Raw genomic sequence first — 26,411 nt, forward strand, 5'->3', positions numbered from 1 at the left:
GATGGATCGGTTCGATTTTGCCTTGATGCGCGTAAACTTAACCAAAAACTAATACAAGACTATGAAGCTCCACTGCACATGGATGATATTTTCCAGCAATGTTTCGGTGTCAAATTTATTTCTAGTTTCCATCTGACTATTAGTTTTTGGCAACTTTCACTAGATGGGAACAGTAAAAAATACACTGCGTTCATAAATGAAAGGAACATATACGAATTTATCGTCCTCGCCTTTTGGTATCTGCACGAGCAATGCGGTGCTAGTCAGGACATTAAATTTATCGATAGACGACTTAAAATAATTCATTATTCCTCTCGTTGACGATATTTTGTGTATTTCAAATCTGTTTTATTCTGTCAAGATGTATTACTGATTGTGAAAATGAAAACTTCGAGAAAATCAAGATCGCAGCCTTAATGAAGAAGCCATCGCGAACCTTAATTAAACATTTTAAAAATATAGAAATCTTACAGAAGAATGAATTTTTACGAGGTGTAATCAAAAAGTAAGGTGAATTTTGAAATTTAGCGGGCTACGTCCGTTCGATCTTCGACTTTTTTATTTGGTTATGTCGGTACACTCGTCTAGAACATACGTTCCAAATTTCAGCTTTGTAGTATGTTTGGTTTGTTTGTGAGAGGCATCAAGGTTAGAAGTGTTTTGCGTGCTCCACGATTTGCTGCTGTCTAAGAACATGGATCAAAGAGTTTGCATTAAATTTTGTGTGAAAAATGGAATCAAATGTTCCAAAACACTTGAAATGCTGAAAGTGGCATACGGTGAGTCTACTTTAAGCCAAAAAAATGTTTACAAGTGGTATAAACTCTTCCAAGAAGGCCGAGAAGACACCGACGACGAACCTCGTTCTGGACGCCCCAGCACATCAACAACTGATGAGAATGTTGAAGAAGTGAAGAAAATAGTGTTGGGAAATCGTCGAATTACCATTAGAGAAATTGCTGATGATATTGGCATCTCATTTGGTTCGTGCCAATCAGTTTTGACGAGTGTCGATCCAATAGGTAAAAAAATGCCTCGAGATTAACTTTCTGTTCGAAAGTGTACCTGTCAAGGCTTTGCTTGATTCTGGAAGCGAAATTTCCGCGATTTCGGGGGAGTTTTATAATCAAAACTTGAGCACTTTGAAAGAAAAGCCTACGCTTCCGACTAGGAGGCATATTATTAAAGTTGCAACATATCAAAAAACCGTTAGATTAAAAGAACAGATTTATCTAACAGCTAAATGGAGAAACTCGCTCGTTGACATTATCCTTTTAATTGTTCCAAAACTTATAAAATAATGTATAATCGGATATGATATGATGAAAAATGTGAAGCTAAGCCTTCATACGTCCAAGAAACTAATTACTATTGAAATAGATAATCAATTAGTAACCCTACGTTACAACGAAACTTATATCGATGGAAAAACGTTCGAAAGCCTCGCGATTCAGTATAATACTGATATCGGTTTTGATGACGAACTGCCCTATTTTACTGACGTATGTATTTCCATACATTAGACGGTGGTGTCGCGAAAGACTATGGTGCGGAACTAACTCCGGAGGAGAGCAGTGAAAAAATCGGAGAATATTCAAATCTAACCACTACTCAAAAAAATGAAATGACAGCGCTCATGTACGAATTCCGGGATGTGTGTTTGGAAGAAACTGTGACTGCTGAGAAACTATACTCATAAATTGGTTTTAAAGGACTAAGAGCCCTACTTTTCGAAGCAGTATCCTATTCCACTTAATTATCGTGAAAATTTTCAAATTGCTATTAAGGATATGTTGAATGATCGTGTCATACAGAGATAAAAGAGTATCTATATAAATCCAATTGTGATAAGCGTTAAGAAAGATGGATCGGTTCGATTTTGCCTTGATGCGCGTAAACTTAACCAAAAACTAATACAAGACTATGAAGCTCCACTGCACATGGATGATATTTTCCAGCAATGTTTCGGTGTCAAATTTATTTCTAGTTTCCATCTGACTATTAGTTTTTGGCAACTTTCACTAGATGGGAACAGTAAAAAATACACTGCGTTCATAAATGAAAGGAACATATACGAATTTATCGTCCTCGCCTTTTGGTATCTGCACGAGCAATGCGGTGCTAGTCAGGACATTAAATTTATCGATAGACGACTTAAAATAATTCATTATTCCTCTCGTTGACGATATTTTGTGTATTTCAAATCTGTTTTATTCTGTCAAGATGTATTACTGATTGTGAAAATGAAAACTTCGAGAAAATCAAGATCGCAGCCTTAATGAAGAAGCCATCGCGAACCTTAATTAAACATTTTAAAAATATAAAAATCTTACAGAAGAATGAATTTTTACGAGGTGTAATCAAAAAGTAAGGTGAATTTTGAAATTTAGCGGGCTACGTCCGTTCGATCTTCGACTTTTTTATTTGGTTATGTCGGTACACTCGTCTAAAACATACGTTCCAAATTTCAGCTTTGTAGTATGTTTGGTTTGTTTGTGAGAGGCATCAAGGTTAGAAGTGTTTTGCGTGCTCCACGATTTGCTGCTGTCTAAGAACATGGATCAAAGAGTTTGCATTAAATTTTGTGTGAAAAATGGAATCAAATGTTCCAAAACACTTGAAATGCTGAAAGTGGCATACGGTGAGTCTACTTTAAGCCAAAAAAATGTTTACAAGTGGTATAAACTCTTCCAAGAAGGCCGAGAAGACACCGACGACGAACCTCGTTCTGGACGCCCCAGCACATCAACAACTGATGAGAATGTTGAAGAAGTGAAGAAAATAGTGTTGGGAAATCGTCGAATTACCATTAGAGAAATTGCTGATGATATTGGCATCTCATTTGGTTCGTGCCAATCAGTTTTGACGAGTGTTTTAGACATGAGACGTGTGTCAGCGAAGTTTGTTCCGAAATTGTTCAATTTCGACCAAAAGAAACGTCGCATGAGCATCGCCCAAGAGCTACTGAATGACGTCAAAGATGATCCAGATTTACTCAACAGGGTTATAACAGGTGACGAAACATGGGTATACGGTTATGACGTCGAGACTAAGACTCAATCGTCCCAGTGGAGGCATTCTGGATCACCAAGACCAAAAAAAGCACGCCAAGTTCGATCAAATGTAAAGGTTTTGCTTACAGTTTTCTTTGACTGCAGGGGCGTGGTGCATCATGAGTTCTTGCCACAGGGTAGAACAGTAAATAAGGAATATTACCTGCAAGTTATGCGCAATTTGCGCGAAGCAATCCGCCAGAAACGTCCGAATTTATGGAAAAATAAAAATTGGCTTTTGCACCATGATAACGCCCCTACTCACACATCGTTGCTTGTGCGCGAATTTTTGGCTAAAACTAACACAGTAACGATGCCACAGGTACCGTATTCCCCAGATCTGGCCCCCTGTGACTTCTTCTTGTTCCCAAAACTGAAGATGCCCATGAAAGGACGGTGTTTTGCCACGATTGAGGAGATAAAGACGGCATCGAAGGATGAACTAAACAAGATCACAAAAAATGATTTTTTGAAATGCTTTGAGGATTGGTAAAAGCGTTGGCACAAGTACATTATATCCGAGGGGGATTACTTTGAAGGAGATAAAATAAAAATTGATGAATAAATAACTATTTTTGGAGAAAAATAAAAATTCACCTTACTTTTTGATCACACCTCGTATATCAATGAAAAAAAAATCGAGATAACTTCGAATGTCGTTACCTGATCATTAAAAACTCGATCTACAAACGAGAGACCTAAAACAATAAGTTAGTGTTGCCTGATCAAATTATACATAATTTGATTCAAGAGCTATACAAAATTTACGGCCATGTCGGCTCGCGAAAAATCTCGAAGATGCTACAAGAAGATTTTTACGTTCACCGACTTCCGAAAAAAGTAGCTTTAATGAAAAATAGGTATGATGTTTGCCAACGAACCAAGTATCTTATGAAAAAAGTCATTACGTGGATGCAACCAATCTTAATCGATAAACCTAACAACTTATTATCAATCGATTTCTATGGCCCCTTGCCAACGTCTCGCGGAGGCGTCAAATATATATTAACAACGATCGATTGTTTTAGCAAATTCGTTGTAATGTACCTCATAAAACGGGCAACAATTTATACTATGATTAAAAAAATATTCGAGCACTACGAGGGTGGTCCGAAAAGAACTTAGCCTCACCGCCCGATGGCGCCACTCTCGCTAAAGAAATCTTCTATCACGTAGTACAGCCTTCTCGATGGACGAAGGAATTATCACGTGACAAAAATTCACGATCTCGTATTGGCAGATCGACGATTGAAGGTGCGCGAGATAGCCAAGATCGTAGGCATCTCAAAAGACCGCGTGGGTCATGTCCTGCATGAAATTTTGGGCATGAGAAAGCTGTTGGCGCGTTAGTTACCGCGTTTGCTCACTCCGGACAACCAGCGCAACCATGAGACAACTTCAGAGCAATGTCTGACGCTGTTTAAGCGCAATCCGAAGGAGTTTCTGCGTCGTTTCGTGACAGTCGACGAAACATGGATCCACTGGTATACACCAGAGACCAAGGAACAGTCGAAAAAGTGGACTATACCCGGCGAAAGTGCTCCAAAGAAGGCGAAGACTGCCCCGTCGGCCGGAAAGGTAACGGCCACCGTTTTCTGGGATTCACAAGGTGTAGTCTACATCGACTACCCGGAGAGGGGTAAAACGGTCACAGAGCCGTACTATGCCGAATTATTCGGCCGATTCGACGTCGAATTGCAGAAAAAACGATCCCATTTGGCGAAGAAAAAAGTGCTCTTCCACCATGACAACGCACCGGCTCACACCTCCGCCGTCGCCATGGCCACATTGGTCTAATTAGGCTACGACTGCTGCCCCATCCACCGTATTCTCCAGATTTAGCCCCGTGCGACTTCATTCTGTTTCCAAACTTGAAAAAGTCACTCGCCGGGCAGAAATTTGAGTCGAATGAGGAGGTAATCGCTGCCACGGAAGCCTACTTTTCAGACCTCGAGGAAACGTATTTTACAGACGGGTTAAAGAAGTTGGAGTATCGCTGGGCCAAGTGTATCGAACTAAAAGGAGACTATGTTGAAAAATAAAATGCCACTTTTCCGAAATTTTTGTTTTTCTTTTGTAGGCTAAGTACTTATCGAACCACCCTCGTACTATTATGTTCGTATCATCTTTTATTTATATTATTGTTCGTACTCTCGTGGTCTGTCGCCATTAATGAGTAAGAATTTGTTTCAATTTTCAAAAATGCTTCTAAATATTAACTATGAAATAAAAAAATAAATGTATATGTATGATTATATGAGTTAGATTTGAAGGAAAGATAGACTTTATCCTAGTTCCTTATGATGAGAAGTGTCCTTTAAGCCTTTCTTATAAAAGGATGCAATTTAGCCCAAGTTTCTTATAGCGCGAAGTGTGCTGTGAGTGGAGCACAAATTATAATAGAAAAGAGAGGATTTGCTCAGTTAATCACTTGAGAGAAAGATCTTAGGTATTAGCCAAGTTTATTCAATCTCATGCACTCACTCTGCAAGGCCAGGATTGAATGCCAGCCTGTGCAAAAATCAGCGTATTTATACACAGATTTTCCCACCTATTTCCGCAGGACAGCTCTCTTCGAGTTTACGCAATTGTGCGAAATCATTTTTTCAAATTTACAAGAGAATAAACAGTAATAATCAAATTTTAAAATATGTAAACTTTACATAAGTAGATATAGTTCATTTTAGTATAATTTACAATTATCGTAAAAAAGTATCGTCATAAGTTATTAACAAATAAAGTTAATTAATGTAATAAATAAACTACTAGATAAGTTAATTAAGTTCAATAAATTATAAAGTTGTCATTGTTATGTACAAAATTAACGCTTTCGATCCTATATACAATAATATGTTTAAATAAATTATTAATTGTTGATTTATTGATAACAGTAAATATTAAGCTGTTATCCATGAAACAACTTCTTACTCATGTTACTTAGATAATCATTCTGAATTTAGAGTATCCACATTATTCTGATAATTAATATTTACAATGTAATAAACAAGTTAAATTTGCATATTAAAATTTAATATAATTTAGTAGTTAAACGCAATTAAAATTATAATATTCTAAGTCTATGCCCTAAAATCTATATAAAAAATGCTTTGTTTCATCGAAATTACTCTTGATTAACATATATTAATAAAACAATAACAAATTTTTATCTATATCTATAAGTAAGTGACGTCACGCTCCTTATATGGTCATGAAATTTGACTCTGGTACTAAGACAATCATATAATATACGAGGTAGCGCCGTTTAATATGCTAATTGATGTAAACAGATTTATGAGTTCAGTGGGTTGCAGTAATTCAGTCCTCCAAAAAGTCCTCTTATTATCAATTATTATTAATAAATTTCCGAAAATAGGTGTTTGTCGCAGTACTTAATTGCAATTCAACATTGTTACTTACGACTAGGGAATCAATAATAAATTTATATGACGCAAAAATACAGAAATCTTATGATTAATTATTTGTGAACTTGTCTGATTTATTATGAAACTACTATGGCTGCTAAAACACTATTTAGTTTTTTTTTATAATATTAATTACAATATTTGTGTAGTTTTAAATACTATTATTTGATTCGGAGCTTAAAATGAATATTATTTTATTCATTTAACATTATTTTAATAGACTCATCTTAACGGCTATAAAACAAAAATAGAAATTTTCCAGTATTTCGGAGAGAAATTTTCTCAGGAAAATTTACGCAACTCCAGGCTAGTCGAAAAATTAACTTGACACTCAGAACCCAACCCCAAGAACATCACTCTATAAGTGACGTAATTACATGATTGCAGTCTTGTAATTACCATAATCTTGGTGCGAATAATCACGTTGACGAATTTATCAATTAACAATCTGGCTTTTGGGCGCTGCTTTTCGCATGGATTAAAGCGTATGTGATGCTATATTATTTATATGGTCTATGAAATAATTATAACTGGATTATTGATTTTGTCAATTAATCGTGCGTCCTCATAATTTTATATTATTGTCGATTAATCGATAGGACTCGATCTATAAAATGAATATAAGTCTATCGGCTTGGGAAGCTCATGACGCGCATCAAGGTTGTGCACCGCTTCCATATAGCCGCGGAGCGCGCTGGCTAGCCCCCATACCCAATCCACGCTCGCCATATCTTTTAAAGCCGCGCGCTGATTGGTCTATCTTTCAAGTTAATTATCTAATTACCTAATTATCAGAAAAAAAACTAATAATGGCGTCTTGAATAACTTTTCAAGACGAATCCAACGGTATCTATACTTACATATGTTTTCGAATCACCCTGTATTTCTGAAACAATTCCCTTCGAATATTAAATTGCAAAAAGTATAGAGCTCTCTAAATTTGTTCTTTGTAATAGGACTAAAGGCAGTAAAATCACTTTCAGAATAAAATCATAAAATAAAATCACTTAAAATCCTTTCACTTTTCTTCGTAATCAAACTTACTTCGTAGTAAATTGTTTGTTTGTAACTGAACCAGTTTCGTTTAACTGCAGTTCAACTCAGTTGATTTCCTTTGAAATGGCAGAATCTATAAATGGAATTTAATTTATCACAATGGTGATTATGTAAAACTGTATGCAACACATACTCTTGTGTTGTCTGAAGCATAGATATCCTTTTCAAATATATATTGACTCGGTATTCAATACTCAATCTTGCTATAATTCCATTATTACCACAAATAAAACAAGTATTGGATGAAGATTGTCGTTATACATTTAATTTTAACGTCACAGAGTCTTCCGGCAGTTCTCTTATTTCATTTACTATAGATCAATTGCAATTACTGCACAACCACGTATTAGCGTTGAAAACTAGAGGACCTCTATTATTACAAGTGATATATTCGAACCGATTCACTATTTTATGCGAAACTCGAAAATGAAAATCGAAAGTAAAGAACAACTCACAATACCTAAAAATGATTCGTAAAATACCTAACACCCAAAGATGTTAGGAAACTATTGTGTTAATGCATTCGATCTCTATCCTAATAAGACTTTACGTAAAAAAATAGTGCCAGTATAATTGATTCTCAATCAGCCTAAAAAGTACTGTTCCAAAAATAAAATGTGCTGTCACAAATGATATCCAGCTGTCCTAAAAAAAACTGTTGGAAAAAACGTGCCGCCATAATTAATCTCCAACTACCCTGTAAAAGATTGTTCAGAAATCATTGATAAAATCCATGATATGGTGATGGCTGACAAAAGAGTGAAGGTACGTGAGATTGCTAGTACTGTAGGTGATGCGCAGAAGGTGAAAGAAAAGGCGGGGGTGTTTCGATTCGATTTATTCTGCTTAACTGAAATCGGATTACACTCTGAACAAATGTGACACGTTTTGGAGAGTACTTGATCGTCAGTCCGTCGAAGGCGTTCAGGCAAAAAAAAAAGGCTCGGAAAACAGGCTCCTGTCGGGAGAGGTCACTGTCGAGCGCTCCCTGTCGGCCTCTCTCTAAGGCGTCAGCGATCGGCCCTGCCGCACGCCGGTAGCGGCAGGGCGCTGGGTGCGCGCTTGTTCCAAACATTAGGCATCTCGAGCAAACCGGTACATAATATTTTGCACCAACATTTGGACATGAAAAAGCTATCCGCTAGATGGGTGCCGCGATTGCTCACGATTGACCAAAAACGAGATCGTGTGAAGTGTTGCAAGAATAGTTTGCAGATGTTCCAGCAAAATCCGCAAGACTTTAAGCGTCGTTTCATCACTGTAGATGAAACATGGATACATTACTACACTCCTGAGACTAAAGAATAGTATGAACAATGGGTTACCAAGGGGGAATCTGCTCCGAAAAAGGCGAAGACAATTCCTTCGGCCGGGAAAGTTATGGCGACTGTCTTTTGGGATTCGCAAGGAATAATCTTCATCGACTATCTGGAAAAGGGTAAAACCGTTACAGGGGGAATATTATTCATCGTTATTGGATCGTTTGAAAACCGAGTTGCTAGAGAAACGTCCACGATTGGCCCACAAAAAAGTCCTCTTCCACCACGACAATGCGCCAGCTCACGCCTTAGCAGTTATGGCCCCAAACTGATGGAGATAGGGTTCCAACTCGTTTCACATCCCCCCTATTCTCCAGACTTGGCTCCGTCGGACTACTATTTGTTCCCTAATATGAAAAAATAGTTGGCGGGGAAAAGATTTTATTCAAACGAGGAGGTGATTGCATAAACGAATGCCTATTTTACAGACTTGGACAAATCCTATTATTTGGAAGGGATTAACAAACTAGAGCAGCGTTGGATGAAGTGTATAAGCCTAAAAGGAGACTATGTTGAAAAATCAAAAAGATTTAGTAATAAAAATCAAGCAGTTTTTATTTTTGCACGGACTTTTCAAACGACCCTCGTATATACAAACAATAAAATAATTGCACAACCTGATAGCAAAAAGTTGACCTACCAAGCCAGCCAGATAACTGACTTGGTAAGTGATAGGATGAGATGGGTTTTTCATTGTTGGAGCTTTAGAATATTGTCTTATACTCATATGTCTTATACTAATTGCAACACCTGTGATCTACCCGTAAGTATCCTTTTTTGACCATTCAACTTGACTAGCTATATCACTCGAATGCATGTTTAAGACACCGTCAAATGGAAGCTGGTTATACTTGAGTGAGAGCTTCAGAAACTTTCGGTTCCTGTAGCATTTTCAGAGTAGAGCGGTAGACCAGTACCATGTGTTCATGGACTACCGTGGAATCTCTACCGTGGCGACATCGTTAAAAAAGAAGGTCCTGATGAGATAAGATTATACAGGCAGATAATTTATGCCGTCCACGAGATAATTCGTCAGAATCAAGCTAACAGGCCTTGAGAAGAGCAAATAATACTAACAACACAACGATCTCAGTCATCGAAGAACGCGAAGATGGCATCCTTTCAGAGAGGTATAGTGAAGATGATAGTGTCTTAGAGAAATGGGACAGACACGAGCGAGTCAAACCAATAGACTTAGAGTGGGCGTAAAGCAATTCTACAAATACCGCAATGGAGATCTTAGTCATCAGGCCAACCTCAACTTGAGAAACACGTGAGGCTTTTTCGAGAGGATGAAACGCGGAAGTGGACAATGGCTGTTCCTTCTGTGAACAGCTTAATATCTTCATCAAAGCGATAGCAAGATTGAGAATTGTTCTCTCCTATCATTTCTGCGTATTCCTCAATCAGTGAAGGGCATTCAATAGAGATGTGTATCAATACTTTCTTGATATTGATCCGTAGCTGCACAGGACGAATTTAACGATCGACATTCTTAGGATTAATTTTATGGCGAACATGATATCAACCAAGAATTGATATTTTGTGTAAAATTAAGTAGTACTAGAATTTGCTTAACTTTCTGTGATATGCCTATGACCAAGAATCCTTGGCCATGACATTAAATTTGCTACATATTGTGCAATAGATATTTTTACGTGTATGTAAGTGTACTTTGTATATTTGTTATGTATTTTCGTGATATTGTTTAATTAAATATTAAATAATTTCCATTTATCTTTTTATTTCTTTTTTGCATGGATGCGCGAGTATAAACCGTCTCGATTAATGTAAACCGTTGTGTTATCTTTGGAGGTGAGTAAAATAGTAATACGAGCACCTCTGCGAAAGTTACACTACCATTCACGTACTTTTACCACCCTCTGAGCAAATTTGTTCAAACTTTGAAGATTCACATGTTCCTTCAAAACTAATGTACAGAGATGAGTGGCAACGCATTTCAATCAAATGATTTTTCTAATTTTTTCAAACGATTATTCATCAACGAATATTTGATGTACATTTTTGATCTCTTGCCAATTCTAGAGAAAAAATCACAGGAAAACTTTTAGCACGAGATTTTCTTCTCCCTAAATCCTATTTAAATTACTTATTCAAAAATTATTTACATCAAATATGGCCCGCGTTTGAGCATTTCATAGAAAAAAATGCACATGAAAGAAAATGTTTTCTTTTTCTATGTGCAATACTTATTAATATCTTATTTTCTCAGATTTTTTTTTACAAATAAATTTCCACCTTTTTTTTTATAGTTGAAAAAATAAAAATTATGTGTATATATATATTATAAATAGAGAGAGAGAGAGTAATAAGTACGTTGTAACGGGGTAAAACCGTTTAATTATATTTTATTCGCGCAATTAAATCAAAGGGGCGAAAGTAATTATCTATGCTCAGAATGCAGTCCCGAGAGCATGTGAAGACAGGCGTCAGTCAGCCAGTAATTCTTAATATAATATAATAAATTGAGTGGGAGCTGTAAGGTGTGAGCGAATCGGAAAAACACTTGTTAGTAATACGGACTGAACCTTTTATTATTCCTCAAATACTACACAAGTTCGGCCCGCGCGTTTGTTTACATTGACGCTCGCTCATCGACAACGTACAGTGTCGGGACGCTCGCTGCTCTTTGTTATTAGAGCCGCTACATGCACGCTTCGGATACGATAATTTATTTGTTAACCATGCAACCGCGATCGCGAGATTAAGCTGGCCAGCTTACCTTATTATTGCAGGCGCGCGGGGGTGACACGATAAAGCGTCGCACTGCGCGAAACTGTTTTTATTTGTTTTTGCCGGTCGCGGATGCGCGCACACACGGTTTCGCCCTCGATGGCGAAACCACACACACTCTGCCGATCTCCTGGAGGTTCGCGCTTCCTCGCTGGCTCAGGTTTCTCCCCTAGGCTGCTGATGGGCACCTTGATGACAGCAATCACTGATAGCTGGTATTGATTCGGCGGTTCTTCTCCCAAATGATCGACTTAAGCGGCACTTGGATTGATAGCGGAAAGAAAAGCGGGCGAACACAATGATGGTCTAAGCTTCACTAGTTCGGTTTCAATCGCGCGCGTTCCGTCTGCTCGCGTGCCGAATTCCTTCGTTACCAATTTCGTCCCCCCGGCAGGTGCTGCCCTCCCAGGCAGCAATTAAGTTAGGTTATCAGCGCTAATTTGACGTTTACCGTCACAGCCTCCTTCCAGTCTGGACCTATGGGGTCCTCGACGATAATTCCATCAGCGCTGTCCCTTCCGAGAAGGAGAAGAGAAAGGATAATAAAGGGTTATAGTCCATGTGATGTTAATTTAACATTTATTTGCCGGGTAATATGACGGTGTCCCTGCCCACGGGGGCAGGGGAAGATCACCTGGCTGGTCTCCCGGGTAGTTCCTCGCCCTGGTCATCCAGTGGAGGACGGCCGCGCGCCTCCCACCCCAGCCTCTCTTGGACCAGGTCGGCGTGTTGTCGCACGCGGGAGCAACGGTCCGTGCGGGTCACCCCGGGATAGTGGCATACGTTGCACCCTTCCCACTGAGCGCGGGAAAGGGTGCCCCGTGGGAGGCCTCGTTCTCTGGGGGTCAGTGGCAACCCGTTCCTATGGTTCGGGGCGGACCACAACGGTCTTTCAACCGCGGGGCCTAATACCACATTGATATGGATGGGCCCCGTTGCATGACCACCCTGGCTCCCGTCCACATTCACCACCAGGTTTACCCCGCACGTTTGCGGGCCCTGGCGCGATGTGACCTCCGACCTGACCTCCGGAGCCGCTGTTCTGGCTCCGGTGATCGGAGGCTGGGGGAGGTTCGTGGAATTGCCACTCGCCGGGCCTCGATGGCCTGGCGGTGACGCTGCTGCACTTCCCTAATCGCCGACGCGAACTGGCGACGGCGGGACACCACCTTGTCCCAGTGATCCAGATTGTCTGGGTGGTGCCCCGCGGCCGTGTACGCGTCGTACTCGGCGTACACAGCCCGTTGGAGGGCGTTGAGGGCCGCCCAGCCTTGCTCGACTTCCCTCAACCCCTCAACTATTTCCTCCCAGGTCCGTTCGCCAGACGGGGGTGTCTGGCTAGTGAACCTGGGGCGCCAGGTCGCGTCGGCGGCACCCTCCTCCGTCTGGGTGCCGATGGACGATGTTGGGGCCTTCAGAGGGATTGGTCCCGCTGGGGGCCCGGGCAGCGATGCGGCATCACTACGTGTGATGCCGGGATTCGTCGACGGTATTGCGGTGGGCTCTTCCGTCGGGAGCTCCCTTATGAGCACGGATGACGAGCTCTCGTGAGCTCGCACCCGTGCTTGCTCCTCCTCCTCCTTCTTGGCACCGATAAGGTGCAGGGCAGCATGCACCACCCCTTCAACGGCGGGACCTAAGTTCAAGCCGATGAGGGCGGCTGCCGCTTGCTCGAATTGTTCGAGCGTGATCTGCATCCTGTAATAATCCAGCGACTTAGTATCCTGAATAATTTTGGATATCGAAGGTGGGGGCCTGTTCGGCTGCCCAGGGCCTTCGTCGCCGGAGTCGAAGGTGGGGTCCTTGGCGTCGGTCTCCCAGGTCCTTCGTTCGCCGTGTCTCATGCATTCACGGTTGTCGCTTTCGGTGGTCTGCCCCTCTTCCTTTTCCCGGTGGTGGGAGGAGGGGCTCGAGTAATCTGTCGGTGTTGTGTAGTGTGTGTAGTTCGCGCGCACTTACGAGGTCTTCCTCGTGGGCGCTTCGTCGTGTTAGTAGGAGGGGTATTTAGTGGGACTCGGCTGGGGGGACCACGACGAGTACGGCGAGGTGAGCTCGGAGTTGTCGCGTCGTCATTTCGGAGTGTATTGTCCGCAGTGTCGGCGCTCCCGTTTCCGTGTATCATCGTATCGCTCGCATTGGGCGGAACGCTCATCGCCTTGGTTCCCTCGGTGGTAGAGGTCTCGTCGTCATCTCGTGATCGGGTTCCATCTTCCTGTATATCGTCATCTCGCCCATAATAGGGTTTGAGGTCCTTAACGTGTATCAGCTCCGTGACCTCCTCCTGTTGGTTGGCGAGGCGATATGAATTGGCGCCGAGTACCTTCGTGACGATAAAGGGGCCTATGAACTTGGGTGCTAGTTTCGCGGAAATGCCCTGCACCGCGCAGGACAGTACGCGATTCCTTTTCCACACCTAGTCCCCTTTAAACCTGTGATCCCTGCGCTTGGCGTTGTAATACTTGGACTGCCTCAGGGACTCATCCGAGGCGCTCTCGTGAGCTTGCTGAACGGCGGAACGGCTATTCTGCATGTGCTCGTTCCATTGCCCGATTCGAAGCAAACTCTCCTCTTGTGCGGCGAGCTCGTCCATCCGTTTCCGGAGAGTATTCGGGGCTCCCGGTTGTCTACCGTAGTTGAGCATAGCAGGACTAACCTCGGTGGAACTATGGACGGCCGTGTTCAATGCGAACATGAGTTCGGGTAGCGCTCGGTCCCATTCCCTATGATTCCCCTGCAGATACGATGTTATCATCGTCTTCAAGGTACGGTTAACCCTTTCCGTAGGGTTAGCCTGCGGGGTATAGGTTGGGGTGAAGGTCCGTTTTACCCCCTGATCTCTTAGGTACCCGTCTACCAACTGGTTGCGGAACTCGGTGCCATTGTCGGACAAGAAGATCTTTGGCATGCCGAAACGTAGGATTATCCGTTCCTTCACTATCGTCTTGCCGTTAGCACTACGTATGGGTATACATTCGACCCATCGTGTGAATACGTCGATGAATACTAGGACGTATTCGTGCCCTCGAGGGCTCTTCGGAAAGGGTCCGGCGATGTCGCCCGCGACCACTTGCCAAGGCATAGACCACGTTCTCGACCACGCTGCTCGACCTTGCACTGTTGGCAGACCTGGCACTTTTGGACGTATACCTTCACATCCGTGTACATTCCCGGCCAGTAATAGGACTGGGCGACGCGAGCGAAGGTCTTCTCGCGTCCCAAGTGTCCTGCCGTCTCTATGTCATGATTCTCGAACAGCACCACCTTGCGTTCCTCTGGGGGCACGACGAGTTTCCATTCGTCGCCGTATCCATCCTTTTCTAGGTGGTCTGAATTCGGCTTTCGGTGATACATCACCCGGCCGACGACCTTCCAATTCGGGTATCTTTCTGGGTGGCTCTCGACGCGTCGGGATTGATCCGTGTACCAGGCGCTGTACCTTGACTTCGGCTGGTCCATAGCGCCAACCTCTGCCTTCATGGGCTCAAAAGCGCGTGATAAGGCGTCGGGCAACACATTGTCTGCCCCTTTCGGTATTCGATCTCGAAAGTATGGCCCTGAAGTTGCAAGGCCCATCGGGTTAGACGTCCAATTGGGTTCTTCAGGCTGGATAGCCATTTTAGGCTATTGTGGTCGGTCACCACCTTGAACGGGTACGCCTCTATGTATGGGCGGAATTTTTGGATGGCCCACACGACCGCCAAGCACTCGCGCTCCGTAGCTGAGTAGTTTTGCTCAGCCGGATTAAGGACTCTGCTAGCGTACTCTATGATTCGGTCTCCGTCTCCTGCTTTTTGTATCAGGACGGCACCGATTCCTGTAGCGCTAGCATCTGTCTCCAGCACGTACTGCCCATCGGGTTCCGGTAATCCCAGGCATGGTGCGGACATCATGAGTGCCTTAAGTTTGGCAAAGGCTTGTTCCTGTTCCTCTCCCCACACATATTCGCTCTTTTTTCCTGTTAACCTCGTTAACGGTTGAGCGTGTGTGGCGAAGTCGGTCAAGAATCTGCGGTACCATGAAGCAACCCCCAGGAAGGTGCGCAGCTGTCGCACGTTTCCTGGTCGTGGGTACTCCACGATAGAGCGCACCTTTTCAGGGTCTGGCCTGATTCCCTTGCAGTTGATCAACAGGCCCAGGTACTTGGCTTCAGACTTGCAGAAGACGCTTTTCTCTCGATTAATCGAGAGGCCAGCTTTGCACAACCTGTCCAATACGGTTTTTAAATGTCGTAGATGATCCTCGAAACTGGACGATACCACTATGATATCGTCCAAATAGGCGAAAGCGAATTCGCCTAGTTCGGGGCCGATCACGCTATCGATCAACCGTTGGAAGGTGGCGCCGGCGTACGAGAGGCCGAACGGCATTCGTATGAACTGGTAATGTCCCAGTCCGGGTACGGTAAAGGCCGTAATTGGCCGAGATTCGGTCTCGAGTGGAATCTGGTGATACGCGCTGCTGAGGTCGAGCGTCGATATACAGCGTGCGTTTCGCAAACGCCTTAATATATCTTGCATAAACGGTAAGGGATACGCATTCGGCTCGGTGACTTTGTTGACCTTTCGGAAGTCAATACAAAATCTGTACGAACCGTCCTTCTTCATAACCACTGGGCTTGACCAGCCACTGTCCGCTGGTTCGATTACCCCTTGGGTTAACATTTTCCTTACCAGTCTATGCATCTCCTGCTCGACCTTGTGCGATACCGGGTAGTAACGCTGTTTGATTGGCTTCGTATCGCCCACCCGAATCTCGTGCTCAATGCCTGCCGCACATCCCAAGCCCGCAGGGGCTTGCGATAGGGCCTCATCGATGGTCTCCTGCAGTATCGCCTGTTGGGTAGCCGTAACCTCGGCTAGTCCGATTGTAGCTAATTTCGGACCAGCCTCCAAGCTAGCTACTTCTAGCTCCATTTTGGCCTGTGATCCCTTGAACAGCAACGTGTTATCGTTGGGGTCAAGTACCGCTCTGAACAACCTGATGAAGTTCACTCCTAAAATACATTCTTCGACGAGGGTAGGGAGGATGGCTACTCTCGTCGGCATCGTCAATCCTCCCACGGTGAATGGTAGCAGGGCGTGACCAACGATCGTTAACTTACGACCGTCTGGTAATCCTGCTGTACCCGCGTGGGTGGTGTCCAATCTGACGCCCAGCACAGACGCTATTTGTAGAGAATTACTACCCATGGCTGTGGTGGAAGCTCCCGGATCATAGAGGGCCCGTATTTGGAAGTCCCCTATTTTCACCGGTAGCTACCAACGCGTCTCCTGTTCCGGGGAATATCGGGAAACAGCTTCGACGGCTCCACAGCTTTGCTCCTTATTCATCATAGCGCTAGCCATTGTGCTGTCGCGTGGTCGAGTGACGTTACTTGTCGTCCGAGCCCCTTTGGTTCGGACGATCGGAGTTTCCATGGGGTTACTCTTCGACGATTTATCCGCCTTTGCCCGTGCCCCCGAGGGCGTGCGCGATCCATACGTCACCGCCCCGGCTGGTCTAGGGTCTCTGGCTTTATTAACGTCATTACCCTCTTTCTCCGCGTGCACTCTACCGCCACGTTCGTCTTTGGCGTCACTAAAGGAGTTCTCGTTCTCGACGTTCAACACGCTCGCTACTAATGGCGCGGGCTGTGTTGGCGGAGGCCGCGAGATCTCTTTAACGGGGTTTGAGTTACGGGATGAAGGAGTGGGGTCAACCCCACCTATCCCACTCCTTTGCTCGTTTCCCTTATTGCATTGGGGACAGAACTTCCTGTAGTACCCCAGTAGGCCACACTCGGCACATTTAATCGGCCCTGAGAACTCTCTTCCTCGTCTGCGGGGAGTCTCCGGTCTCTTGGCTCGGTCCTCGGAAGTCAGAGTTTTGTCGGCGCGATTATTCTTTATTTCCGCCGTCATTTCCTTTCATTTGGTTAAATATGTCGATGGGCAGAGCCTTTTTCTCGCCATCGACAGATTCCAGACTCGGATTAGGTGTCGCCCCCGAGGGCGTCGGCGTGTAGACGACCTGGTGCGTCACCTTCTCGAGTACCTTCTCCATGCGATCCAACCTATCATTGACTTCCGGTTTGTCACCGGACATAGATGCCACCTTCCCCTTACGACCCTTGCTCGCGTCGGTGCGGGGGTGATACGCCAACTCAGGATATAGAGTCGACTGAGGGTCTGGTATCGTCCGCTCCATCCGTCGCTGATGCAAGTTACTCTGGGCCGTCGTGGCTAGGTCGTTCAGGGTCCGTACGGAGTCCACTTCTGATCTCCGTATTTGGCTCTGGATTTCCAGGAGGAGGTTGGCATGTAGCAGGTCCAGCTGGTTCTCGTGCGTCATTTTGGGGTTCAGCCGACTCATTAGGCCCATCATGTTCGCGATGTAGACGTTCGCGGGTTCGTCTGGGCCTTGGTATCGGCCTTGAACCTCTTTGGTTAGACGCTGCTGTTGTTGACTGCTGATCCCAAACCAGGCTCTGGCGTCTGCCTCGAAATCCGCGTAGGAGAACCATTCGTTTCGCATTTCTTCGAACCAGACGAGGGCAGGACCGACAAGTAGCTCGGAGACAGCTATGAGCATCTCGTCTTCTGTGAGTCCGGCGCTGCTCCTCGAGTTGTCCAGCCTTGATAAGAAGGTGTCAATGCTCGCGTTGCCTTCTTCGGAAAACCTGAGTTTCCATCCCCGGACGATGCGGCCGACGTCTCTTGTTGTCGACCACGGGTTTGACGTCTGTTGGGATGACCACATGCTCGGCGGGTGGTTGTCCACTTCAGAATTAACTCCACCGAGTTGATGCTGTCCACCCTCTCCGAAAGGGGGCGTCCCGCGCGGGGTCCGGCTGGAGTGCTCTGGGGTAGCCTGTAGTAGCATGTGAATGTATCCTGGAATGCGACGCTCCTACGCGTGTTTTCCGGTTGTGGCTCCTCGTTGGAACTGTTCGAATCGTCTTGCCGCATATCTCTGTGTATGGCATTTTCCAGTTCGTTCATCCTGGCTGACAGGTTGTCCATTTGTTCCTGCACCTTGATGTTGGTCTTGAGGATTTGGTCTACTATTTGTGTTAGGTTAGACGTATTCGAATTCCGTGAGTCTTGTACCTCCCATTTCTTCTCATTTTCTCTGGACCGGAAAATAAGGTCTTGAATCATCACCGCGAATGCCGGCGGGAGTTTGAACTGGCTGCCATCGTCAGCCGTTATAGTAATACTTTTATTACTATTCGTGTTCTCTCCGCTGTCCAGGGCATTCGCGATGTTTATCGCGGTTTTCTGAACTCGCGATATTACGTCTGCACTTTGCATAAGTTGGGCTAGCGGGTGTTCTCCCTCCTGCTCGGATGCTGTGTGTTCCTGGCATAGGGATACTATTAGCTCCGAGCGTAGGGCTGCTCTTTTGGCTGGACTGTTGTGCTGGTTGTTGACTTCTGCGAAATCTGCTGCCGAGTAGTCACCGAGCAACCAGTTATGTAGTCGTGTAGCTCTCGAGAGCCTGGTCCCGCTTGTTTTGAGCTCCAATTGCTCGAGGTACTCTTCAATTTCCTCCTCCTGGAGCGTCAATACCCAATTTTCTATCTCTGTCTGAGTGCCGTCCATAATTCTCTGTTTGTTTGCTTGCGTTTGATTTCTTTGTAAAATTTACAGGTATGTTACGCGAGTGCGAGTTTTGTATTAAAATTCGTACGCCGAATGAAAATAAAAAATTTTATTAGCCAACACTGGGCTTGATCAAAGGCGTTTTACGATTTATTTGCCGAAAGATTCTTCGCTCGTTAATACGCAATATAATGATCCTGCCTATCAGACACACTAACTGTTTGTTAGTACGGCTGTGTGAGTTAGTATGTAAAATATTGTAACGAGCGTTGCGCGTAATCACCAATAACCGCAGTTAATAATATTTAAAAAAAACACATTTACGTTAAGACAGCGCGATATCTAATAAAATTACTCAATTGAATTAATTTCGTTTGAAAATTGCCGGTGTTAGTTTTCCCCGGGCCAACGGGTATAATAATATTATTTGCGGCAACTTTCAAAATTCGTTGGTGTTTACGTTTAAGAATCTTTCGGTCGCACTCGCACGCGTTCACAGCTATTGTTTACAATTTTACGCCGCGGCGGGCCTTCGCAAGCTAACTAACCGGCTCTGTTTACTAATGTGGCCTTCGGTATCAAGTGTGGACAACAACGCTTGATTGCCACCTAAGTCGCTGGTTGACTGGGCGCGAGGTTACTATTGAGAACCGGTGTTTTGAACAATCAAAAACACCGTAGGTTCTTTAACGTTGGGCGCCATGTAACGGGGTAAAACCGTTTAATTATATTTTATTCGCGCAATTAAATCAAAGGAGCGAAAGTAATTATTTATGCTCAGAATGCAGTCCGGAGAGCATGTGAAGACAGGCGTCAGTCAGCCAGTAATTCTTAATAACCTATAATAAATTGAATGGGAGCTGTAAGGTGTGAGCGAATCGGAAAAACACTTGTTAGTAATACGGATTGAACCTTTTATTATTCCTCAAATACTACACAAGTTCGGCCCGCGCGTTTGTTTACATCGACGCTCGCTCATCGACAACGTACAGTGTCGGGACGCTCGCTGCCCTTTGTTATTAGAGCCGCTACATGCACGCTTCGGATACGATAATTTATTTGTTAACCAGGCAACCGCGATCGCGAGATTAAGCTGGCCAGCTTACCTTATTATTGCAGGCGCGCGGAGGTGACACGATAAAGCGTCGCACTGCGCCAAACTGTTTTTATTTGTCTTTGCCGGTCGCGGATGCGCGCACACACGTTTCGCCCTCAATGGCGAAACCACACACACTCTGCCGATCTCCTGGAGGTTCGCGCTTCCTCGCTGGCTCGGGTTTCTCCCCTAGGCTGCTGATGGGCACCTTGATGACAGCAATCACTGATAGCTGGTATTGATTCGGCTGTTCTTCTCCCAAATGATCGACTTAAGCGGCACTCGGATTGATAGCGGAAAGAAAAGCGGGCGAACACAATGATGGTCTAAGCTTCACTAGTTCGGTTTCAATCGCGCGCGTTCCGTCTGCTCGCGTGCCGAATTCCTTCGTTACCAATTTCGTCCCCCCGGCAGGTGCTGCCCTCCCAGGCAGCAATTAAGTTAGGTTATCAGCGCTAATTTGACGTTTACCGTCACAACGTATATATAGAGTAACCAGAGGCTTATTTAAATCAGAGTAGAGCCAATGCGCTGAATAATACTCATATCGATTTTTATCGATTTTTTTTTATCTGAAAAGGGCTAGCTAAATTTTATATACATGTAATTCTTATTTTGAAAATAAAGAAGGTCACTTCAGGTTTCAGATCATTTTTTCATTTTTTTGCATCGACTATATAGGAAAAAAGGTGAAAAATGTTTTTGTCGCAAAAGTCTGAGAAAATTCCACAGTTTTGTACATAGAAAAAGGAACATTTTCTTTTATGTACACTTTTTTTATGGTTTGAACTTGAAAAGTAATGAACATTTGAAAAGTAAACGTAAATTTTTGAAAAAAATGCTCTAATTTGGAAAGAGGAAGGAAATTCCATGCTAAAAATTTTTCTGAGATTTTTTCCCTACAATTATCAAGAGATCAAAAATGTACTTAAAATTTTGGCATTTTCATCGATGAAAAATTGTTTGAAAAAATTAGAAAAACTATTTAATTGTACTCATGATATATACCATTTTAAAGCTCTATGAAAGAGCCTTCAAATGGGCTGCCGTACATCTCTATATGTTAGTTTTAAAGGAACATATGAAACTTCAAAGTTTGAACAATTTTACTCGGAAGGGGTAAAACAACGTGTGCGGCAGTGTCATAACACAAGTAATTGTTTTTCAAAGAACTGTAATCCACCTAATTAATCAATTATTCATCAGAAAATCGAATATACAAACTATATATAAAGCGCTATGCATCATGATTTGGTTTGTAAATAAAATCCTATATAGGAAAAATGTTATACTGCAAGTGGGCATAATTGGTGACAAATTACTTATATTATGTTCTTACGTACATATGATCTTACGTATGAGGAATTAGGGGTTTGGGGGGGGGGGGGGCAGCCCATTCCATAATTAAGAATAATGAATCATGAATAATATGATTACTGAATATGACATCACGATATTCTTGGAACTAATGAAAGACATTTATCGTATTAAATAAATTCCAGAATATCAAAAGGAGCTACGCTAGGCGCATATCTACAAGGTATAATATCTTTCTGTAAAGATGAAATTGGCAATCGAGTAGATACGCATATATTCAAGTTTATATTATCGGAACCAAGTAAAAAGACTCAGAATAACGAATATGATAAAGATAAAACTAAATGGGATGAATTTAATGAAGCTTTACGCGATTTAAAATGCCACTGGCTTGCCAAGTTGGGTAAGTAATGTATGCTGACTCATCACTTATTAATAATGTTTATATCATACTTTTTCTAAAAATTAATAATTTATCTAGTTTAATCAATTTTTACTTTTGTTTAATATAGCTCCATCAATACGTAAGTTTTACAAGTAATCAATAATGTGATAGTTAAAAAATCCCTATGAGAACGATAACTTATTTGCAAAGATGTTGAATGATTTTATCCGATAGTGCATGAAAAATTCAATTAAAATTGTTTAAATGTTTTGGTTTCTCTAGATGTTCTTAACGAATTATAGTGTATTATAAATATAAATAAAAATTTTCTGTTGCACGAACGAATGAAGAGCCAGGGGAGTGTGCAAAGGAGTTATACAACGAGTTGCGAGCCGAATACCCGGATTATTTGGCAGTTCATATAGCCATGCTAAGTTCGCTAGACTCATCAGATGCACCGAGAATCGTACCTAATGATGAACTTTCTGAAACAATACTACACTTCACCAATCAGATAATAACAGTTGCTGATGAAGTTCTTAAATCGATTGATCAAAAACAGTTACTTGAATATTATGGACTCAAATGTGATCAAAGGCCAGATGCCTTGAAAATCAAAAACAGTATGGATAAACAAAGAAATTGGCTTCTAGAGGCTCTGGTTAAAAAGGGTTGCGCTCTCGCTCGGCTCTATATACAAGCTAATAGTAAAAATGAGCCAACTACTGTTACAGAATCTCTTATGTCCAGCATTAATGAGATTTGGAATGAAACCCAAAAATTTGTTGAACCTAATGATCCTAAGGTAACTACTAATTTAAATTATTTCATACATGACAGGGAATTATCAAACAATTTTAATATGTTTCAGTTGATTAATTTTTCGCTTTGGCATGCCCACGTTAACAAACACTACGGAAGATATTTGAAATTGTTGGTACGCTATTATGAAGATAAACCTATCAAGGAAATTGATGAAAAATGTATTGATATAGCTAAAACTCTTGGATGGAACTATTTGGCCCGTCACATTAACACTAGCATACCTATCAAATATCCTTACGCTTATGTTTTATTTTAAGCTTTTAAATGCAGTCGTTTCATTTTGAATTTTACGTTAACATGGATGGTATAAGGCTTTTCGAAATATTTCCAAGAAACCATATTTGAATGTTACTTAATGCAAATTTGATTATGATACATTTTTGATTATTAGATAGTATATTCATGATCATATAAATATCGCTTCATATGTCTTTAAATAATCATTATAAATTATCAAAAATATTTCAATATTACATATATATATATATATACGTACGCGCGCAAATATTGATTTCATAACTTTGATTAAAGATCTCTCCGTAAAACATACATTTTTATCAATTAACGATCTTGAAAGTATCTACGAGTAGTTCGTACTTCTTTGACTTACAGATTTTTTATGCACATATAACATATAATAATTATATTTTTTCGAATACAAACTATCGGATGGAGTTATTTCATGTATATGACTACATATCGTTAACTTTCTATTTGTCTCTGTTAAATTCTATTAAACAAATTTATGATTTACACCAAATTAATGTATCCTTGATCCAACCATTATATTTCAGTGAAGTATTTAGGTTCTAATAAATATTTTCATGACATTTCTAAGTTGTAATAATTTGATTCTATACATTTAATATATGTTAGATGCAAAATTTTTTATTTAAAGTATTACTGACATAAGTAAATCTCTTTAAAAAATACGTGAATGTAAGATCTCAACATCATTTTGTTGAGATTATCGCAAAATCACTGAAAATTCGATTTGAAATTCGGTGAAATTTTATACATGAATGATTTTTAACTACCTTGATGGGCCTTAAGACAGTGGATGACGGATTTGTTTTTAATTTAATGCTCTCGTTCTAAATATAGAGGTAATTATTTTTCCAGTTTCATATAACAAAATACTTATTAAAGCCATGGTTATAAATTTTTGAAATATAATAATAAAAATTTTCCAAAAACTATATTTCAAACTTTATTTTAAACTAATAACGGTATAGAGATTAATTTACATATAAATTAATTATATATAATTATAATAATTTATATAAATTTATATACATAGCATTAAACCTTGAAAACATTTACAGTAAACAATAATTTTTGATTTTCAAAAGTTACTACCTTTCTTTTAAGAATTATGAATAACTAAAAGATCAAAAGACTCAAGATTTTTTGCGGAAAGTAGAGTTCAATTTGTGATAATATATCTTTTGTATTTGTAATAGATAGGCGCACCATCATCGTGTTTTTGCTACTAATTCTTGAAGGAAGATAAGAGAAGCGCTTCCGCTCTTAGTAATCGAAGTGGAAAGAGAGGACATAGGTCCGCATATAATTATATACACCATTTATCAAATGCAAAATTTTATTTCTAATTATTAACAAACGATAAACGAACAAACTCAATACAGAACTCTTCCAACCAAGAAACAATAAAAACGAACGCGCAAAAATACAATAATTATAACCGGAACAGAATTAAGTGTAGGTTGTAACGGAGTAGATTTGCAATAAGAATATATTAAAGCACAAATTCCCACGATGCAGAGCTAACCGCCGCTCCGTTAAACACGTATAGGTATACCTGTATTCGCCTTTACGTTTGATACTTTCGTTTCAGTGTCTTGTTTGCAACAGAGTTGAACTCACCTTAAGTCACCTGACTTGTGACACTCGATCTATCTTAGGTGTGAGTGACCTAATGCTTATTCGACCTAATCCCCTAGATGAAATCGGTTTAAAATTTAATCCGTAATAGATCCGTAAAACTGATAGGAAACGAAAATGACGTAATGCGAGGAATAAAATTAATAACGTTTAATTCAAATAAACTACAGTCTTACACGGGCCGAAAGACTAACGCACGTGAATGGAATTTTACAATAATTAATAATAATACGGAGAGAGAGAGAGAGAGAGAGAGAGAGAGCGAGAAAGAGAGAGAGAGAGAGAGAGAGAGAGCGAGAAAGAAAGAGAGAGAGAGAGAGAATTCGAAACTGCCGCGAAAGACAAAATACTCTCGCTAGTATCTTGTCGCGCAATAAAAGGGAGGTGCACCTACCCTGCGGTGCAGTTACGGTGATCAGCCGTAATTGTTGAAGCAAATTGACTGTTGGTGCTCTTCAGGTATTAGCTGCGCTGCCAAACTTGCTTCCAAATTGCTGTTGCTGCAATTCTGCTGCTGTAGTTGCTTCCTCGCTCACCCTTGCACACGTATCCAAAATCCAGGTAAACTTTTTATTGGCAAAATCGGTGAAACACTATGCAAAACTATTTTGGCGGTACTACGCTAATTAATAGCTCAGGATTAACTAAATTTTTAAATTCTCGCGCGTCCTCTCTCTCTTAGTCGTTCTCTCTAATATCGCAAGAATACCGAAAGTATCACGAACAGATCGATTAATCGAATCGACTACCATTGCAAGGTGTAATCTGCCCGGCGGGTGAATGGCTTGGTAGCCCATTACCTGTTGACCCCACTTAACCTATTAAGCCGCTGCTCGGAACAAAAAAAATCTCCGGTAGCCGATAAGTAAACGCATGGCTACAGAGTATCCCCGCGCTTAATCTACATCGATCACAAGTCTGCCATGGCGAAAGAGATTAGAGAGATCGAGAGAGAGAGAGAAAACGAAAACCTGACCTTGCCTTCTTCGAACTAGTTGGCGTGATGAAGTAGGCGGCTGAGCGAAACTGCGTTGGGTAGCCCCTTTTCTTCAATCAGCCGTACCTCGCAAAAGGGCAGTCTCCTTTGTAGTGCATGGGCAACTGGGCGAAGACTCTTAATGTTGGTGATGACTGTCCTTATTTGCTTCTTTCTACTGGGATGCGCTTGCTGTCTTCTTCTATCTCTCGTAGAGGGGTCCGGCCCAATATACAATATTCGGCGGTCGTGGTTACTCACTCTCGCACAACAGTCTACTAAGATGCTCTTACAAGGGTTGATGAGAAGGAAGTGTACGCCTTTTTGCTGACCGCGGCCTTCTCACAGTCTTTGGCTCGCGTTCCCCATCATTTTCACTTAACCTACAATTTTTAGGTGCACTCTCTCTCGCTCGCTCTCTCTCTCTCTCATTCTTTCTCGCTCCCACTACTGGAGCTTGTCGGGTTTCTTCAGTCGCTCCTCGGTAATCAACGACGTTGAAATGAAAGGCCAAGTGATACGCATATTCTAATATGCCCCCAACGCTGGCTACTGTGCCTTGTCGAAAAAGAAGGGGTGTAAAAAGAGGGAGAAAAGCAGACGAAGACCAAGCATACTGCTTGTTCCGTCACATATTTTTTCAGCATTCTTTTAAATGAAATACTCAGTTTTTGCATCGGATTCTAAATATGATCTCAAATATGGTCCAACCTAAAAAAT

General features: G+C 42.0%; 1 protein-coding gene across 3 annotated transcripts in view; it reads left to right on the plus strand.

Moving 5' to 3' along the window:
* Positions 1-23,904, plus strand: part of LOC131671514 (tripeptidyl-peptidase 2) — a 250,352-nt gene extending 226,448 nt beyond the window's left edge. For 2 of the 3 annotated variants that reach the window (XM_058947988.1, XM_058947999.1), the window contains 4 exons: positions 21,786-22,003; positions 22,113-22,124; positions 22,336-22,790; positions 22,857-23,903. In XM_058947988.1, coding sequence (XP_058803971.1) covers positions 21,786-22,003; positions 22,113-22,124; positions 22,336-22,790; positions 22,857-23,066 — 895 coding nt within the window. In that variant the 3' untranslated portion in view covers positions 23,067-23,903. Of the gene's footprint in view, positions 1-21,785; positions 22,004-22,112; positions 22,125-22,335; positions 22,791-22,856 lie in introns of all 3 variants that reach the window. The other variant, XM_058948008.1, reaches the window with a different exon arrangement.
* Positions 23,905-26,411: the final 2,507 nt, after the last annotated feature.

The sequence above is a fragment of the Phymastichus coffea genome, unplaced genomic scaffold (genome assembly GCF_024137745.1).
Source record: "Phymastichus coffea isolate CEN01 unplaced genomic scaffold, Cenicafe_Pcof_1.1 PCOF00010, whole genome shotgun sequence".
NCBI lineage: Eukaryota > Metazoa > Arthropoda > Insecta > Hymenoptera > Eulophidae > Phymastichus > Phymastichus coffea.